This window comes from Xenopus laevis, chromosome 4S (genome assembly GCF_017654675.1).
Source record: "Xenopus laevis strain J_2021 chromosome 4S, Xenopus_laevis_v10.1, whole genome shotgun sequence".
NCBI classification, from domain to species: Eukaryota; Metazoa; Chordata; class Amphibia; order Anura; family Pipidae; genus Xenopus; species Xenopus laevis.
The window spans coordinates 1,898,641-1,919,136 of NC_054378.1; the positions used below are offsets into that span (position 1 = coordinate 1,898,641).

At 40.1% G+C, this 20,496-nt stretch overlaps 1 protein-coding gene across 10 annotated transcripts in view; it reads left to right on the forward strand.

The window, feature by feature from the left end:
• Positions 1–20,228, forward strand: part of mark2.S (microtubule affinity regulating kinase 2 S homeolog) — a 65,714-nt gene extending 45,486 nt beyond the window's left edge. For 3 of the 10 annotated variants that reach the window (XM_041591235.1, XM_041591236.1, XM_041591234.1), the window contains 11 exons: positions 569–688; positions 2,285–2,384; positions 3,747–3,859; positions 5,173–5,305; positions 6,593–6,771; positions 7,866–7,963; positions 9,136–9,285; positions 11,162–11,410; positions 12,537–12,563; positions 17,321–17,365; positions 19,024–20,228. In XM_041591235.1, the coding sequence (XP_041447169.1) occupies positions 569–688; positions 2,285–2,384; positions 3,747–3,859; positions 5,173–5,305; positions 6,593–6,771; positions 7,866–7,963; positions 9,136–9,285; positions 11,162–11,410; positions 12,537–12,563; positions 17,321–17,365; positions 19,024–19,381 (1,572 nt within the window). In that variant the 3' untranslated portion in view covers positions 19,382–20,228. 10 annotated transcript variants of the gene reach the window in all.
• Positions 20,229–20,496: the final 268 nt, after the last annotated feature.

The following is a 20,496-nucleotide window of genomic DNA, read 5'->3' on the forward strand; positions in this document are numbered from 1 at the left end:
AGCGTATGTGAACCTCTAGGACTTTCACTTCATTTGAAGGGTCAGGTGTTGAATGGAATGGTAATTAAGTGATAATATAGCAGGCCCTGCCCTATTTAAAGAACATAAATATGGGATCTTAACATCACAGGTTTGTGGAAGGTTGTCATGTCTTGAGATTTCTGAAGATTGAAAAAAAAATTCAGCTCAGATTCAAAAGCAACAGATATGAGCCATGTGGCCCCCTTCAAGTATCTGATTGGTTACTGCCTGGTAACCAATCAGTGGAAAGCAAGAGAGCTGAAAAGCAGGAAGTAGTGTTCTGGCTATTATGTTACACATCCAGTCACTCCAGCCTTTATACATTACATTTTTGCCTAACTAACTATATTAGATACTTATGTAGCGCTTACTTATGTAGCACATATTCACACTCGCTCACACAGTTCACACAGTTATATCAAAAGCCAGTCATTCAACCTGTATACTTTTAGATTGTGTGGGGAAACCAGAGCCCCCATGTTTAGAGTGATCAAACACAGAAGTTAATAGAGATTTTAACTTGTTCTGTTCTCTCCCCCACCCCTAGGAGTTGCGTGAGCGAGTATTACGGGGGAAATATCGTATTCCTTTTTATATGTCCACGGATTGTGAAAACCTGCTAAAGAAATTTCTCATATTAAACCCCTCCAAGAGGGGAACTCTAGAGGTAAGAAAATATATATATATATATATATATATATATATATATATATATATTATATAGTGAATAAAAATATATTGTAAAATATAAGGATATTATAAGTCAACGAGGAGTTCCATGACCATATACCGTATATACCCGCGTATAAGCCGAGTTTTTCAGCATCCAAAATGTGCTGAAAAAGTCTACCTCGGCTTATACGCGGGTCAGCGGTACCCGACCCGAGTAGCTGAGATTGCAGTCACTTTTAATCATTCCTATACCAACAGTTCACTTGGGGAGAGACTGCAATATCCCACAATGCCCTCTGTTGGTTATATGAAAGAATAACAGTGCGCCCTCTGTTGGTTATATGAAAGATTAACAGTGACTGCAATATCACACAGTGCCATCTGTTGGTTGTATGAAAGAATAACAGAGACTGCAATATCACACAGCGCCATCTGTTGGTTGTATGAAAGAATAACAGAGACTGCAATATCACACAGCGCCATCTGTTGGTTGTATGAAAGAATAACAGGGACTGCAATATCACACAGTGCCATCTGTTGGTTGTATAAAAGAATAACCGGGACTGCAATATCACATAGCGCCCTCTGTTGGTTATATGAAAGATTAACAGTGACTGCAATATCACACAGCGCCCTCTGTTGGTTGTATGAAAGAATAACAGTGACTGCAATATCACACAGCACCCTCTGTTGGTTATACAAAAGATTAACAGTGATGGCAATATCAAACAGCACCCTCTGCACATGGTAGTGGGACAGTGGGACAATGCACACAGTAATCCGTTTGGCAATTCTCTGTCACCATCAGCTTTGCAAAGAAGTCCAGTTGATCGCTGGGGGGGTCGCTTTGGCAGAATGTGCGCTGCTGGGAGACAGGGCTGTAGTTGTGTTTAGGCTTATACTCGAGTCAATAAGTTTTCCCAGTTTTTGTAGGTAAAATTAGGTACCTCGGCTTATACACGGGTCGGCTTATACACGAGTATATACGGTAATATCCTCATTTTCCAACAAGGGGTACATTACTTATTATAATACACAAGTTGTAGTCATGTGACAGAAATGACATCACTAGTCACCATTTAAAAGGATATAATTTGCATGATATTCATGGCTTTTTTGTGTTTTATATAGCGAATAAAGTAGCCCCTTTTGTAAAATATAAGGATATTATAAGTTACTGAGGAGTTTCATGACCATATAAATACACAAGGCCGAGTGTTTTTATACAGGTCATGGAACTCCGAGGTAACTTCTAATATCCTCATATTTTGCAACAGGGGTACTTTATTTATTATAATACACAAGTGTTAGTGAGTCATGTGACAGAAATGACATCACTACTCACCGTTTATAACTGATGACATCAGAACTCACCGTTTATAAGGATATAATTTCCAAGATATTCATGGCTTTTGTGTTTTATAAACCGATACAGTATATTTTTTTTGGGAAATTACAGCTAATTTGGTGTTGTATTCTTATGAGTCATTCATTTTTAGCTAAGTATGAATTTGCTTGGTCAACCCATTAAAAATGTTTATTAATTTGTGATAACACGGTGTCAAAATTTTGTGTGCATAATTCACTTTAGCAAATAATGAGGGATCGCTGGATGAATGTTGGACATGAAGAAGATGAACTGAAGCCCTATGTGGAGCCAATTCCAGATTACAAGGACCCCAAAAGAACAGGTCTGTTTGTTTTCCAGCTGGCAAGGAGCTATATATTCATTTCTTTCCCCATACATTTCCATGTAGTGTTGTGTTGTTAAAGGAACAGTTCAGTGTAAACTGGGTAAATAGTCTGTGCGAAATAAACAATGTTTCTAATATAGTTAGTTAGCCAAAAATGTAATGTATAAAGTGAATGGATCCGTGGAAACCAAGAGAGCAGGAAGTAGTGTTCTGGCTATTATGTTACACATCCACTCACTCCAGCCTTTATACATTACATTTTTGCCTAACTAACTATATTTCAGTTTTTCATTTTTACACTGAACAATTCATTTAAAGGGATTCTGTCATGATTTTTATGATGTAGATTTTATTTCTAAATGACACTGTTTACACTGCGAATAATTCACTCTACAATATAAATTTTCATTCCTGAAGCAGCAAGTGTATTTTTAAGTTGTAATATTGGTGTGTAGGTGCATCTCAGGTCACAGCTGCCCCAGTCATGTGACTTGTGCTCTGATAAACTTCAGTCTCTCTTTACTGCTGTACTGCAAGTTGGAGTGATATCACCCCCCCCCCCCAGCAGCCTAACAACAGAACAATGGGAAGGTAACCAGATAGCAGCTCCCTAACACAAGATAACAGCTGCCTGGTAGATCTAAGAACAACACTCAATAGTAAAATCCAGGTCCCACTGAGACACATTCAGTTACATTGAGTAGGAGAAACAACAACCTGCCAGAAAGCAGTTCCATCCTAAAGTGCTGGCTCTTTCTGAAATCACATGACCAGGCAAAATGAGCTGAGATGCACCTACACACCAATATTACAACTAAATACACTTGCTGCTTCAGGAATGACATTTTATATTGTACAGTCAATTATTTGCAGTGTAAACAGTGTCATTTAGAAATAAAAACTGCATCATAAAAATCATGACCGAATCCCTTTAAAACCTCTACAAACTTTCTCCTGTGGCTTCACATTCAGATGTCTGATCACATGTAATGTCATTGAAGGAGAACCCAACCCACTTCCAAGTGTTTGTAACTAGCTATGGAGTAGCACAGTGGGATTCTGGTTTCCATTGCACATTGCAAAAGATCACTGGCCAGAGAGCCAGAAGTAAGAAGTGTCATGGAAGATAAGGGTGGCCACCAACCCTGCTGTTGTGCTACTGTGCAGTTTCATAGCTGGTGCAGGGAGCTTTTAGGTGCAGGTGGAGGCTGGAAGGGGATATTCTTTTAACACATACAGGAATAGGACATTTTCCACTCTATTTTCAGAATTGGATTTAGTTCTTCAAGCGTGTAAATGTAATTATAATAGTTTTTTCATGCATGTTAAATATTTGTTTTGTACATTTTCCAAAAACAGAGTTAATGGTGACCATGGGCTATACAAACGAGGAAATCACAGACTCTCTAGTTAACCAGAAATACAACGAGGTCATGGCTACTTACCTACTGCTGGGCTACAAGTCGTCTGAGGTATGAAATTCCACTTCTGTGGCGAGTCTCTCCCTGATGATATTTTGTTGTCTGTATTGTTCAAAATGATCCCGGTAACATCTGAGTTTTTAAATCCCAGATTTACATTTTTTACAGTTACAAATGTTGCACACTAAAGCGTTTTTTTACTTACTTTAATTAATTTAATTGTTGAAGTCCTTTAATAAGCGGCTTAACAATCACTTCTTACATTACCAGCATTAAACATAATGTCACCAAGCTGAAACCGAAAAGTGAGATGCCAGAGAGGGCCTAAAAAAACGTTGCTTGGAATCCAACGGAACTGATAATGCAATAAAAAAAAAACTTTTTATGTTCACCGAATAGACAAATGTACAGTGAACAAATGAAATAAGATTTTTAATTTTATGCAATCTGTTTCTCTATTAAAAAACAGGGCAATGGCACTCGCAGCACTTTGTCACTTTCTGGAAGACGACAGAGACTAAGGGGCCGATTCACAAAGGGTCGAATATCGAGGGTTAATTAACCCTCGATATTCGACTGGGAATTAAAATCCTTCGACTTCGAATATCGAAGTCGAAGGATTTTAGCGCAGATAGTTCGATCAAACGATCGAAGGATTATTCCTTCGATCGAACGATAAAATCCTTTGAATCGAACGTTTCGAAGGATTTTAATCCAACGATCGAAGGAATATCCTTCGATCAAAAAAAGTTAGGCAAGCCTATGGGGACCTTCCCCATAGGCTAACATTGAGTTCGGTAGCTTTTAGATGGCGAACTAGGGGGTCGAAGTTTTTTCTTAAAGAGACAGTACTTCGACTATCGAATAGTCGAATGGTCGAATGAATTTTAGTTCGAATCCTTCGATTCGTAGTCGAAGGTCGTAGTAGCCCATTCGATGGTCAAAGTAGCCCATAAAAAACTGAATTCCGAAGTTTTTTTACCTCAAATCCTTCACTCGAAGTTAGTGAATCGGCCCCTAAGAAAAATAATCTAAATACAGAAAGGGATATGTAAAGCAATTGTGTCCATCAACTTCAGTTTTTTTAAAGTCAAAGTTCATATAAAACAAATGACAGGTCTTTTTGGAAAATATAACCTTATACTTTTATTAAATAACAACTGAAACAAACCAGTATCTTCTGTTCTTATGGTTACATGATACATTTTGTGCTTCCACCTACTCTAGAAATGTGTATTTATACTTTATGGTTTGTGGTTTTCTTATTCATGTGCAAAATCACAAATTGGATACCTGATTTTTTTTTATCTTTTTTGGACTTTTGAATCCAACAACCTCATTTTCATTTTTGTTTTAATTCTCAGATGGATAATGACCACTTAACTCTGAAGCCCAGACCCCCACCAGGCGTCAGTAATAACATTGTTTCGTCACCTGCTCACAAGGTGCAGCGCAGTGTATCAGCCAATCCCAAGCAGAGGAGACCTGGTGACCAGGGTGGGTGCTTTATATTTTAATGAAAACGTTTATTTTCCTTTTATTCCCCGGAACATTATTCCATATGTAGGTTTGATTATTTCAATTCCTCTCTGCTACAGATTGCATGAAATCAGGAGAATGTGGGTAGCTCCTATTGGGCCAACTATGCAGCAAATCTTTCTTATACATATATTATACATATCTTATACATAACTTCTACATATATTATACATATCTTATACATAACTTTTATACATAACTTACACATCAGTAGAAAGTTATTGACAAGCTCTCCAAACATCCTCACAGGAGACAGTGAATAGTTTCCCTTGCAAATTGCTCTTAGTAAAAGAATTGCTGCCATAGTGTAGCAGTGAGTAATGCTCAGTAACACAACCAGTCTACATGAAAAGAAGGGATGTGGCAGTTGATGATGAAGGGTGTATCCAGCCAGCCCAAGAGATAATGGCAGTTTAGGTATAATTTAAAACTTAAGCTGACACAGTAACTCCTTTGTAGAAAGTAGGGTAGGGGAAGGAAAAGGGAAATGATGATGACACATTCCCTTGAATATCTGTATAAAATGTGTACACCGAAATGCAGACTAACATGGGGTCCTTTTTTTGTCTCTTCCCCCCCCCCACCTCAATTTTGGTCATTTTCAGTGAGAGTTGCCGAATCTGCTTTTTCCTTCTTTAATAGTTCAAAATAATATAAGATACGATGCGATGTTGTCTGCGCTTCCTTTTTTCTCCCCTTATTGGAAGGATGATAGTCTGTAGTTGAATCTGATCAGTGGATGCCCCGTGCTTTAAAAACCAGTAGATAAAATTTGCTCTACAGGTATTCCATGGAAATGGAAATTATAGTAGAGTATTACAAGTAATACATCTTCTAGGCAAAAGGAGCCCCCTATAAGATATATTGGATCTAACTGTCAGTGAATATCTGACACCCAACTGCTGCATGAAGACAGAATGAAGAGAAACAGATGCTGAGAGAGGAATAGTGAAGATAAACTTGATTATTTCAGAAACAATGCAGGATTTTTAATTTGTTATATTTATAAAACTTCTTATTTCAGTATGCTGAAGCTTATATTCAATTTTTATTTTAGTTCTTTATTCGATAGTTCTTTAAATTAGTATTTGAAAATTCCTCCAAATATTTATATACGTTTAATGTAAGACATAACATTAATTGACATGCCTTGTTGCCTTGTATGACTTCTTTTATTATCATTGCAAGTTATGTGGCACTGACCCTGATGAACGAGTAAAATATAAAATTATTTGTCGCTTTCAGCTGGACAAGCCATCCCCAAATCCAATTCCTACTCCAAGAAAACCCAAAGCAACAATGCTGAAAACAGACGATCTGCGGATGAGAAAGAAAGTGGGCGCAAATCCGGCAGCACTGTCAGAGTTCCTCCAAGTCCACTTTCTGGGCTTGACAGAAAGAAGACAACACCAACTCCATCTACGGTTTGTTCTTGAAGACCCAATTGCCTGCACTCTATTATACATCATTACTTATTTTGTCAGAATGCGAGGGCCATGTATATGAGAGGGCCGTGGATAGGCAAGGGCTGTGGATAGGCAAGGGCCGTGGATATGCAAGGGTCATTATATATACATACATATATATCAAACATTGATTTTTCATTTCATGTTTATGGTGATCAATTCATGGAGGAGGTCACGTCACAGACCTTGAGCACTCCAAATTTAGTGTATATATGAATTCCAGCATTTCTTAATTAGTGGAGCTGGTGTGGACTTCTGGGAGTGAGCTTTGTAATGCCAAAAAAAAGCTAACCTGAAGGGCTGAAAATAGAAAATGCTGTTCATTTTCTACTCATTGGTAATACCAATAGCATTAAAGGACCAGTAACATCAAATTTTTTTAAAAAAAAAAAATGTTTGTATATATCGAAAAAAAAACCACCAACACAAATTAAACTTTAAAATTGCAAAGTCTTTATTAAGAAATAACTTCCCGAAACTCTGCTTCCGCTCCTCTTCAAAAAAAGAGATGATCCATCGTGCGACGCTCGATTTCTTCTCCCTGGCTATCTCCTATAAGGAAGGCACGATGGATCGCCCGATCGCTTTCTGAAGATGAGCGCAAGCGGAGATTCGGCCAAACAAAACCAAAAGTTCCAAACCATTAAAAACCATGAAAAGTCTGCATATTTTTTAATTGATGTATATTGCAAAGTTGCTTGAAATTATGTTTACTTTTCAAAAAGTTATGTTTATGTGGAAAGTACAAAAAGTCCCCTTTAAGTACATCTGTGGTGTTATAAATACCCACTGCCTGTGTATAGAAGCTCCTGACTGTTCCATAATAGAAAGACAAATACAATTATTTTGTTTTGCTACAATATCTGTTAAGTCTCTAGTGTCCTTTGACTGCAGTTGGTAAATTTGTATTCATACTGTTGCTTTCAGCAAAGTGGTGAGAACTTTGTTTTGTATAAAGGTCATTGTGTGAGTTTTATTTATTCCCCCCTACATACAAATAGCCTGTATAATTGCTGCTGATTGTTTTGTGTTTGTTTTGTTTCACTTTGCAGAACAGTGTTCTTTCTACTGGTACTAATCGCAGTCGTAACTCCCCAATGCTGGACAGAGCCACACTTGTGCCCGGGTCTATACACAATGGCAAAGACAGGTGAGACATGTTCTACCATAAACCAGAAAACCTCATCATAATGCGCCAAATCTTTAATTGCTCGTTTAAGCCATTGCTTTCTGTGTTAGGTAAACAATGGAGCATATCTTTTGCAAAACACTTTATTTGCTACCCACTACTTTATTTCATTTATAAGCCATCAATTCAGGTGAAGCACCTGTATATTAGTTCCCATGTATATTAGTCCTCATGTATATTAGTTCCCATGTATATTAGTTCCCATGTATATTAGTTCCCATGTATATTAGTTCCCATGTATATTAGTTCCCATGTACATTAGTTCCCATGTACATTAGTTCCCATGTACATTAGTTCCCATGTACATTAGTTCCCATGTATGTTAGTTCCCATGTACGTTAGTTCCCATGTACGTTAGTTCCCATGTACGTTAGTTCCCATGTACGTTAGTTCCCATGTACGTTAGTTCCCATGTACGTTAGTTCCCATGTACGTTAGTTCCCATGTACGTTAGTTCCCATGTATATTCGTTCCCATGTATATTCGTTCCCATGTACAGGCCACGATTGTATCATCCCACTAGTGTCATAGATTTAGTAGCCCATGTTTACCATAACACTTTGGGGCAGATTTATCAAGGGTCGAATTTAGAGTCCATGGGAGTTTTTGAAAAACTCCCATGAACCTGAAATTCGACCAATCGAAATTTATTAAAAAACATCTAATTTTTCAAAGTGGGGTGAATAGGATCGACCCGAAAACTTGAATCAAATTTGATTTGAGTTTTTCAAATTCATTAAGGGTGCAAACAACTCCAAATTGATCCCAGGATGTCTTCCATAGGCTGAAACAGCAAATTCGGCAGGTTTTAGGTGTCGAATTCCAGTTCATAAAGGGCCAGTGTATGATAAATCTAAAAAATCGATTTAGGATCTTTTTAAAAAACTGTATTCGAATTTTAACAACATTTGACAGTTTTGACCATAAAAAAATGTGGAAATTTGAAATTCGAATTTTCACTTGAACCCTTGAAAAATCTGCCCATTAGTCTTGTGTATCCCCAGTGGAAGAAGTTCATTTTGTCCGTCGAAAACGTTTTCATTACAAAAAGTTTGGCTTCTCCCTTTCCTCATTGTTTCCTAGTCTGTGTCTCCATTTTGTGCTTTGTTTCTCCATTTGAATATCACTCTCAGCTTCTCCATGCCTGGGTCCCGCGCCTCCACCGCTTCTGCCCCAGCCACCTCTGCTCGGATCCGGCAGCACCAGAAATCCATGTCCACTTCTGTGCACCCTTCCAAACCCGCTCCTTCCCTGGATGGCAACTGTGACGTTCAAAGGGCAAGGCAAGTCTGTAGGGACAAAAGGTCTGGCAATAAGCGGCTGACTTGGTCACGAGAGACACCGTTTGCAGCTTTTATTGTCCCCCGTGTGGCGACTAATCTCCTGAAAAAGCTTTCTCACAGCCATTCATTTAAATCTCCAATGGGAAAACTTACACACTGCAGCCAGCGAGGCAATTTTAGCTGCTACAAGACTAACAAATGATCCCTATGTTTTCCCATCAACGATTCACATTAATGCTGGTGGGAAGAAATTTCCACAAGATCAGTTATTTGCAGCAGAGCAGATTTTCTGTGAGCAAATCTCTTTATCTTCCATAGCTCTTACCACAATTTGACTCCTCTGTTGTGAAATCCCACAGGTGTATGTGTGTAAGTTGTCTTTACATAAAGAGATCCGCTCGTCTGGCGACATCGAGCAGATCTTTTCCCAATATGCCCACAAACGGCAGGGCTGTATTGGGGTAATCCGAACATTCGGCACTAGGACTGAACAGTCGGATTACAATGAGGAGCAATGGGCTCCGACAGGAAAAATTAAACCTTCCCAATCAATATCATGGCCAGATATCGATCTGGAATACCTGTCGGAAGCCCCATACACAGGCAGATAAACTGTCGATTTGGTCTAAAGGCCTGATAACAGCAGCTTTAATCTGCCTGTGTATGGCCAGCTTTAAGGTGGCCATACACAGAGAGATCCACTCGTTTGGCGATGTCACCAAACGAGCGGATCTCTTCCCGATATGCCCACCTTGAGGTGGGCAATATCGGGCTGATCCGATCGTGGGCCCTAGGGCCCAACGATCGGATCCTAACGAATAGTAATGGGCGGTCGGATCGTGGGACCGCATCAACGAATAGATGCAGCCGCGATCCGACGGGATTTTTCGTCCCATCCGATCGAGATCTGCCCGACTTTCGGCCAGATCTCGATCGGTGAAGCCCGTCGGGGGGCCCCATACACGGGCCAATAAACTGCCAACACGGTCTGTCTCCAGCTTTTATCGGCCCGTGTATGGCCACCTTAAATCACACAATGCCTGGTAAGTTATTGAACTCAATCTGAATCAACTTGCCTTTTGTTTTACACTGGAACATCCCTCCTATTGGGACGATGATGGACAACAACATAGAGTAGGGGCACATAACGCTCCTGAAAGACCCACCTGTATAAAGAAGCCTTTTCAATGTACCTTAATTAATCCATCATTGCTGTATCATAAATCACAACATTGTTCCTAAAATCCCAATGTCTCAGTTGTACCCTAACCTTGAGTTTGTAAACTCTCACATGTAGGGCCCTTTAATTCGATTGTATCTGTAACCCTCGTTTGTTATTCACCATTTTTTATTTATTGTTATAAATAGGGATGCACCGAATCCACTATTTTGGATTCGGCCGAACCCCCGAATCCTTTGTGAACGGTTCGGCCGAATACCGAACCGAATCCGAACCCTAATTTGCATATGCAAATTAGGGGTGGGAAGGGGAAAAATTTTTTACTTTCTTGTTTTCTGACAAAAAGTCACGTGATTTCCCTCCCTGTCCCTAATTTGCATATGCAAATTCGGGTTCGGATTCAGTTTGGCTGGGCAGAAGGATTCGGCCGAATCCGAATCCTGCTGAAAACGGCCGAATCCTGGCGAATCCCGAACCGAATCCTGGATTCGGTGCATCCCTAGTTATAAACTAAGGTAAAGCACTGCGTATAATATATATATATATATATATATATATAAACATGATACAAATGCATTCCACAGAGGTGTAGTCGAGTTGAAGTTTTGGTTATTGTTGCTGCTTTATCTGTGAGCCGTATGTTTTATAGTATAAATGTGCGACTGTCTGTGATTTGTTTCTTTTTGTTCACCACAGCACAGCCCCCCAGAGACTGCCTGTATCGTCCCCATCAGCTCACAACATAAGCAGCGCCGCAACAGAGCGGAACAACTTCCCACGTGGTGTTTCCAGTCGCAGCACATTTCATGCCGGCCAAGTCCGTCAAGCTCGGGACCAACAGAACCTGGGATTTGTCTCACCCGCTTCTCCTTCTGGCATCAGTCAGGGCCGGCGGGGGGCGACAGGGAGCATATTTAGCAAATTTACATCCAAATTTGTGCGCAAGTAAGTTTGTGAAAACTCATTTACTGTAAAGATTAAAGCAGGCTGGGAATTGTATAATATACTTTGCATGTTTTATAGGGATTCTGTCATGATTTTTATTTCTAAATTTACACTGCAAATAATTGACTGTACAATATAAAATGTCATTCCTGAAGCAGCAAGTGTATTTAGTTGTAATATTGGTGTGTAGGTGCATCTCAGCTCATTTTGCCTGGTCATGTGATTTCAGAAAGAGCCAGCACTGTAGGATGGAACTGCTTTCTGGCAGCCTGTTGTTTCTCCTACTCAATGGAACTGAATGTGTCTCAGTGGGACCTGGATTTTACTATTGAGTGCTGTTCTTAGATCTACCAGGCAGCTGTTATCTTGTGTTAGGGAGCTGCTATCTGGTTACCTTCCCATTGTTCTGTTGTTAGAACAATGGGAATGTGATATGACTCCAACTTGCAGTACAGCAGTAAAGAGTGACTGAAGTTTATCACATGACTTGGGGCAGCTGGGAAACTGACAATATGTCTAGCCCCATGTCAGATTTCAAAATGAAATATAAAAAAATCTGTTTGCTCTTTTGAGAAATGGATTTCAGTGCAGAATTCTGCTGGGGCAGCACTATTAACTGATGCATTTTGAACTTTTATTCCCATGACAGCATCCCTTTAAAGTTAGGATTTCGGCTTCTTTGTGATTTTTTTTTTTTTTTTATATTCATATTAGGGATGCACCGAATCCACTATATTGGATTCGGCCGAACCCCCAAAGCCTTGTTTTGTGACAAAAAAACACACAATTTCCCTCCCCACCACTAATTTGCATATGCAAATTCGGATTCGGCCGGGCTGAAGGATTCCACCGAATCCTGGATTTGGTGCATCCCTAATTCATATTGTCTTCAGTTAATGGTGTTCATTTCCAAAGGAGAAGAGATTGTGCTTATGTATGTTGTGTGCGCCTGTACTTTCCACCAGTTAGTAGCGCATTTTAATGTGGAGGGTTTGATCTTTTTCCAACAGTGAATGGGTTTAATTCAAGGCCTGTATGTCACTTTAAGACATATATTTTAGTATTTTTAATTCCCCCTACTTACTGTTTTTTTTTTTTTCTGTTTTCCTCCCATCCCTCTGTTTAGAAATCTGTCTTTCAGATTTCCAAGAAGGTAGGCATTGATTTCCCAACTATTCTTAAACTATATTTGCCCTCCTTCCCGTCTCTCTCTGTCTGTCTCTGTCTGTCTCTGACTGTCCCTGTCTGTCTCTCTCTCTCTGACTGTCTCTGTCAGTCTCTGACTGTCTCTGTCTGTCTCTGTCTCTCTCTGACTGTCTCTGTCAGTCTCTGACTGTCCCTGTCTGTCTCTGTCTCTCTCTGACTGTCTCTGTCTCTCTCTGACTGTCTCTGTCTGTCTCTCACCCTTCTGTTCCTCCCAGTTACTAACAGCAACTGCCACATAATTCCCAAGCTTTTCCCTGGGTTAATGTCTGTGTGTTTGTGTCTCAGTGCAGAGAAATGTGGCAGATAATGGTTCATTTATAAAATCCACAACATTGTGCAGCATAAAACTCTGCCTCATGTTTCTGTTGGTCTCTTCTTGGGCAACGCACTTTGTTTTCAGCTCTCTGTACCTCCCCACGCTTTGGGGGGAATTCACAAAAGTGTCGCTAAAATAAGTAACCCCAGAAGTGGCGGTCGACAGATTTGTAAAATGTCGTAAGAACGGCAAATTCACAAAGGCAAATTTTAGACCGTTTTCTAAAATGTCGTTTATCTTTCCTTCGGACCGACGACATTTTGTCTTCATTTTGGAGAGCCTAATGTGTCGGAGAAATTGTCGGCAAAACGAATGACTTTTTAAGAAATTCATAAAAATTTCGGGAAAAGTGGCGCTGACAAAAAAACACTTTTAACGACACTTTTTTTTTTTTTTTTTAAAGTGTCGCACACGTCAGAAAATTGGAGGGTAAATTCTCTGTGAATTGGTCGGCTGTTGCTACGACACTTTCTACGACTTTTTTTTTTTTTGTTCCTGACACTTTTGTGAATTCCCCCCTTTGTGTTGTGATTGCTGAAGATTTTGTAATTCTTTTTCATATTTCCCACTGCAGTTATTTAGTTCTTCCTTCAATGCGACCTCCTCTGATGCTCATATAGTCCAGTAATTATAAAGAGATGTTTCTTCCGTCCACACTAAACATCAGCAGACACTTACATTCTGTGTAATAACGACAATCACGTTTTATTACTTTTGTCTCTTTAATTGGACGATTACTTACAACATATTTACTAGGGATGGGCGAATGTTATCGCCTTGTTTCACCGAAAAAATGACGCCCATAGACTTGTATGGCGTTGTGCTTCAAAATAAAAAGACGTAAGTCAAAAAAATTTCGCTGCGCCACAAAAAATTTTTGACGCCCATAGACTTTAACGGGCGTTGGCGACATTTCACTGGCTGCAAATTTTTGGCGAAACCAAACAGATCAAATTCGCCCATCCCTAATATTTACATATTCTCAAGAGGAAAGATATCTACAAATAAATTGTTTGTTTTTTTTAGCTGGAACTTTGCTTTCATGAGTACAGGTATGGGACCTGTTATCCAGAATGCTCAGGACCTAAGGTTTTCTGGATAAGGGATCTTTCCATAATTTGGATCCACTAGAAAAGCACATAAACATGAAATAAAGCCAATCGGCTGGTTTTGCCTCCAATAAGGATTAATTATATCTTAGTTGGGATCAAGTACAAGCGACTGTTTTATTATTACACAGAAAAAGGAAATTTGGATTATTTGATTATAATGGAGTCTATGGGAGACAGGCTTTCTGTAATTCAGAACTTTCCGGATAACAGAAATAATGCAGTTTTTCCCATCGGCAGAGAAAATGCCAATCTTGCTTAAGGCCACTCCATGGGGGTTATTTATTAAAGTTTGAACGCCAAAAACTCGAAAAATTTAAAAAAAACATTTACTATAAAATGAGAATTTTTAGTGGGGAAAAAAAAAAATCGAATTTTTCGGAATTTATTATACCCCAAAAATCCAGCATCTCAGACCTAGCAAGGTTGTATATAAGTCAATGGGAGAAGTCCGAAAGATATCTCCTGATCTGTGCTGGGTTTCGAAGATTTTGTGAAAAAAATCCCCAAAAAAAAATAGATTTTCAGATGATTTTCACAATTTTTTCCCGAACTGGAATTTTTCAGGAAAAGTTTTGATAAATAACGGGAAATAACCCATACGGATTTGGTTGAAGTATAAATATTCAGAAAATAATGGGATGAATTTGGATTTGGATAAATAGTAATAGGCATGTGAAGCCGGCTGTCCCATGGGTTCAATATCGGTAAAAAAAAAAAAAAAAAGCACATTAATAATACTGATTTGTGTCGACTTTATTCGCTGACTATTCGATCAATATGAAATGAAACATTATTAAAGTTCCTTCAGGCAGTAACAACAATGAGCCATGGATGTGCCATAAATGAGACTCAATGACCAGCGTCTCCCCTTTTCCAACATAAACTCAATGACTTGGGCTTTGTGCTCCACTTACTTTTTAGCTGCTGCTTTAATTAAAGTTTTTTGGGGATTTTTTTGTTTTTTCTTGCTCTACGAAAGGTAATAAAGCCATTTCAGTTTGAATATAAAACGTGTAGTAGTTAGTAGAGCCAATGACTGTCCACAGTTAAGCCTTTGTTATGGGGGAGGTTACCTGGAAACCACAAACAAAAACAGGGTGTCTGGCACCCCCCTATGAGCACGAATGAATGTTCCAAGCAAATGTATTTCACTCACCAACGTTGTGTTATTAGGCTAGGGCCACACGGCGCGATTTTGCCGCGATTCTGCGCTGGGCGAGTTGCGAGTTACGAGTCGCTGCGGTTTTTAAGCCGAAATAGCTTTGTTAACTTTGGCGCTGGCGTCAATGCAAATCGCGGCGAAATCGCTGCGCTAATTCACACGCGGCGATTCTTTTTCTACTGTCGCCCGGAAACGCCCAGCGAGGCAACTTCGGGCGACAATAGAAAACGAATCGCCGCGTGTGAATTAGCGCAGCGATTTCGCCGCAATTTGCATTGACGCCAGCCCAAAGTTAACAAAGCTATTTCGGCTTAAAAACCGCAGCGACTCGTAACTCGCAACTCGCCCAGCGCAGAATCGCGGCAAAATCGCGCCGTGTGGCCCTAGCCTTAGGAACATTTTGACTTCAGTGTAAGGGCACATTTACCTGCTCTGAGGATTAGCAGCTCCTTCCTCATTAGCAACTGTCTGTATTCCCATGAGCCTTTGCTTCTCAGCCATTCATGGCACACAAGTATACATATTGCCTCTTTATATACAAATAAAACACTTAAAAGAAAACTATACCCCCCAAACAATGTAGGTCTCTATAAAAAGATATTGCATAAAACAGCTCATATGTAAAACCCGGCTTCATGTAAATAAATCATTTTCATAATAATATACATTTTTTAGTAGTATGTGCCATTGGGTAATCATAAATAGAAAAAATTTCCATTTAAAAAAAATAAGGGCCGCCCCCTGGGATCATAGGATTCACGGTGCACTCAAACAAACCAAATATGTTAGGTCACATGAGCCAATTAACAGACAGAGTTCTGTCTTTTGCTTCCACACTTCTTCCTGTTACAGTTAGAGCTGCAGTATTTCTGGTCAGGTGATCTCTTCCTGTTACAGTTAGAGCTGCAGTATTTCTGGTCAGGTGATCTCTTCCTGTTACAGTTAGAGCTGCAGTATTTCTGGTCAGGTGATCTCTTCCTGTTACAGTTAGAGCTGCAGTATTTCTGGTCAGGTGATCTCTTCCTGTTACAGTTAGAGCTGCAGTATTTCTGGTCAGGTGATCTCTTCCTGTTACAGTTAGAGCTGCAGTATTTCTGGTCAGGTGATCTCTTCCTGTTACAGTTAGAGCTGCAGTTGTTCTGGTCAGGTGATCTCTTCCTGTTACAGTTAGAGCTGCAGTTGTTCTGGTCAGGTGATCTCTTCCTGTTACAGTTAGAGCTGCAGTATTTCTGGTCAGATGATCTCTTCCTGTTACAGTGAGATCTGCAGTATTTCTGGTCAGGTGATCTCTTCCTGTTACAGTTAGAGCTGCAGTATTTCTGGTCAGGTGATCTCTTCCTGTTACAGTTAGAGCTGCAGTATTTCTGGTCAGGTGATCTCTTCCTGTTACAGTTAGAGCTGCAGTATTTCTGGTCAGGTGATCTCTTCCTGTGACAGAGCTGCAGTATTTCTGGTCAGGTGATCTCTCCCTGTTACAGTTAGAGTTGCAATATTTCTGGTCAGGTGATCGCTTCCTGTTACAGTTAGAGCTGCAGTATTTCTGGTCAGGTGATCTCTTCCTGTTACAGTTAGAGCTGCAGTATTTCTGGTCAGGTGATCTCTTCCTGTTACAGTTAGAGCTGCAGTATTTCTGTTCAGGTGATCTCTTCCTGTTACAGTGAGAGCTGTAGTATTTCTGGTCAGGTGATCTCTTCCTGTTACAGTTAGAGCTGCAGTATTTCTGGTCAGGTGATCTCTGAGGCAGCACACAGACCATCATGAAATGGGGGTTCAAGGCAAAAGATGTAAAAGGGCAATATTTACTTAAATATATATTCCAGTTTGGTAAGATTCTTTAATATGCCACTTAATTTGATATAATCGATCTGTTGCTTTACTATTTATTTTTGGGGGTATAGTTTTCCTTTAATAGGAGTAAGAAGTCAGTCGATGTTGAAGAGCCAGTGTTGTTAAGCCGCACCGTTTGTTCTTCTGATTTTCTCAGTGTAGAAGAGTCTGTGCGGAGTCTGAAGCTGCTACTGGAGGGAATGGGAGCAGAATCTCTCCCCAGTGACAGGTTATTTGTACCATTTAAAGTTCACTCACTGAATATGTTTTTACCTTTCTCTTTTGAGGAATCCAAATGATCCTGAAGGGAAAGACCGAGTGGAGAGTACAAGGTGAGAGAGCCCTCCCTACTTTTCCACTTTCATATTCCCCACTGAACCCCAATTCTCTCAGTGGCCATTTGTCTACAGATTCTTTACCTTCCTCTTAATTACGTTTCACACTTCCTGTTTCCTGTATCGCTCCCATCCCCATTTCCTGTGCCCCATTTCACTTCCTTTGGGCTCTTTCTCGTTTTGTCTCTCTTCTTTTCCAAAGACCTCCATGAGGTTCCCAGTCTGAATTATAACAAATATTGGTGGAATCCGCTTCTAATGTTTGCAGGCATTTTCTGCAGCAGAACAAAAGTCTCTGTACTGTATAAAACAGCAGCAGGAGAATCATGTGACTGCAGGAGAGGAAACATGGGAATTGCAGTGACAGCGATATTTTGCTTTACGGTCACTATTCAACAGTAAAGACTTAATAGAGCAGCACTGATAGACTTACAGTGGGACAGCTGCAAAAATATTCTGAAGTTGTATTTCTCTTCCATTTCCTCTTATTTCTCAAATGCACTTGGGCTTTTTTAATACAATTGTACAGGTAATGGGACTTATTATCCTGAATCCCATAATACAGAAAACTCAAAGGTCAATGTCAGACTTAGGTGTGTGGGACTCCAGACAGAAGAAGTTGGAAGGTGCATCTCGGGTCATTTTGCCTGGTCATGTGATTTCAGAAAGAGCCAGCACTTTAGGATGGAACTGCTTTCTGGCAGGCTGTTGTTTCTCCTACTCAATGTAACTGAATGTGTCTCAGTGGGACCTGGATTTTACTATTGAGTGTTGTTCTTAGATCTACCAGGCAGCTGTTATCTTGTGTTAGGGAGCTGCTATCTGGTTACCTTCCCATTGTTCTGTTGTCAGGCTGCTGGGGAGGAGGGAGGGGGTGATAAAAAAAAAATAGATTTTAACTATAAGCATACAGGGAAGTGATGGATTGGATTGAATAAGGATCATTTATAAATGTACCGGTGATCATAAACACAATGCAGAATACCCATAATGCCATTGAGCACTGCTGCTGAAAAGTTTCCCTTTTTTGGATGGTGTTAAAAGTAGGGATGCTCCGAATCCATGATTCGGCCTTTTTCGTCAGGATTCGGCCGAATCCTTGTGCCTGGCCGAATCCGAATTTGCATATGTAAATTAGGGGCGGATAGAGAAATCACGTGACTTTTTGACCACAAAAGAAGAATTGTTTCCACTTTTTCATTTCCTGTCCCTAATTTGCATATGCAAATTAGGATTTGGCCGAATCTTCCACCAAGGATTCGGGGATTCGACTGAATCCCAAATATTTGATTCGGTGCATCCCTAGTTAAAAGCGAGAACAAGATAACGTAGCACACTTCATTTTAGTCATTGGTTTATGTGTATATATAGTGAATAAAGTACCCCCTCTTATAAATTATAAGGATATTATAAGTCCCCGAGGGGTTTCATGACCATATAAAAGTACGAGGCCGAAGGTAACTTCTAATATCCTCATGTTTTACAACATGGGGTCTTTATTTATTATAATACACAAGTTTTAGTCATGTGACAGAAATGACATCAGAACTCACCGTTTATAACTGATGACATCACTACGCACTGTTTATAAGGATATAATTTACAAGATATTCCTGGCTTTGGTGCTTATATATATTTATACTTTCCTTTCCCAGGCCGCACCTCTCAGTGGTAGACAAAGAGAAGGATAAAGAAGACCTTCGGGATTCCAAGCCTCGCTCGTTGCGCTTCACGTGGAGCATGAAAACCACCAGCTCAATGGAGCCCAATGAGATGATCAGCGAGATTTGCAAAGTCCTGGACGCAAACAACTGCCAATATGAATCCCAGGATAAATATATGCTGCTCTGCGTCCATGGGACTCCGGGTCACGACAACTACGTGCAGTGGGAAATGGAGGTGTGTAAGCTCCCACGGCTCTCTCTCAACGGCGTGCGCTTCAAGCGCATCTCTGGCACCTCAATTGCGTTTAAGAACATTGCTTCCAAAATAGCCAATGATCTCAAACTTTAACATGGTTCTGTCTCTGCGAGGGAGAGAAACCCAGGACTCCAAAAATGGCGCAGCCTCCCCTCCTCTCTCGTGGCACCAGAAATTGCTCCTTGCCGGCCACGTTCTGGAAGTGACCAATGAGAAACGAGACGATCAGGGTGTGCCGAGAAACAGCTCCTTTCACCATAGAATTTAAGCATATTTTATTTGGAATAGATTTATAATTATTGGGGTTTTTTTTTTTTCTGGAGAGATTGGGGGCGGGTCTCAAATGATAATATAACCAGAGAAGTTGACAGGGGTTAAAAAACCGAGATAGGATGTTTAACCCCCAATTCAAATGTCAGCTGTTTGCTGCTCTTATCTCTGAGATCACATATCAGTGGCTGAGAAAAACTTCTAGGCGTGAGGATTTCACCAGATCGTTTTGTTTCAGTCCAGACCAGTTTCACTTTCCATTTTACAGAACTTTAAAGGCAAGTCTTAGACACTGAAATAATCGCTCAGGGTTCCCGTAATTAGGGATGCACCGAATCCAGGATTCGGCCTTTTTCAGCAAGATTCGGATTCGGCCGAACTGAATCTGAATCCAAATCACGTGACTTTTTGTCACAAAACAAGGAAGTAAATGTTTTCCCCTTCCCACCCCTAATTTGCATATGCGGAACGGTATTCGCCCGAATTCTTCACGAAGGATTCAGGGGTTGGGTCGTATCCAAAATAGTGGATTCAGTGCATCCCTACCCATAATAAATGGCTACAGAGCGAGGCGCATACAGGCAGCGTGGAAAAGCGCGTGGGTGACGGGATTTGTATGCGGAAACCTTCTGGGCAACTGATGTTTTATAAATAAACGAAAATGCAGGTTTCCTTTTTATTTTATTTATTCCCATGGAAATTCAGTGTTTGAGATGCATCTGCAGGGCCCAGTCTTGGTACAGGTCTAATAATCTCTCTCTCGCTTACATAAATACACTGGAAGTTTATGCCGGGTTTTGAAATTTTAACTTTTTGATGTGCCCAAAGTTTAACGTGGACTTCCCAAGTGGCGCCCAAACCAGTTCAGCATCTTCTTCTAAACAGCAAATATGATATTTCTGTCCTTTTATTCATAACAGACCTCAACTTCTCTCCCG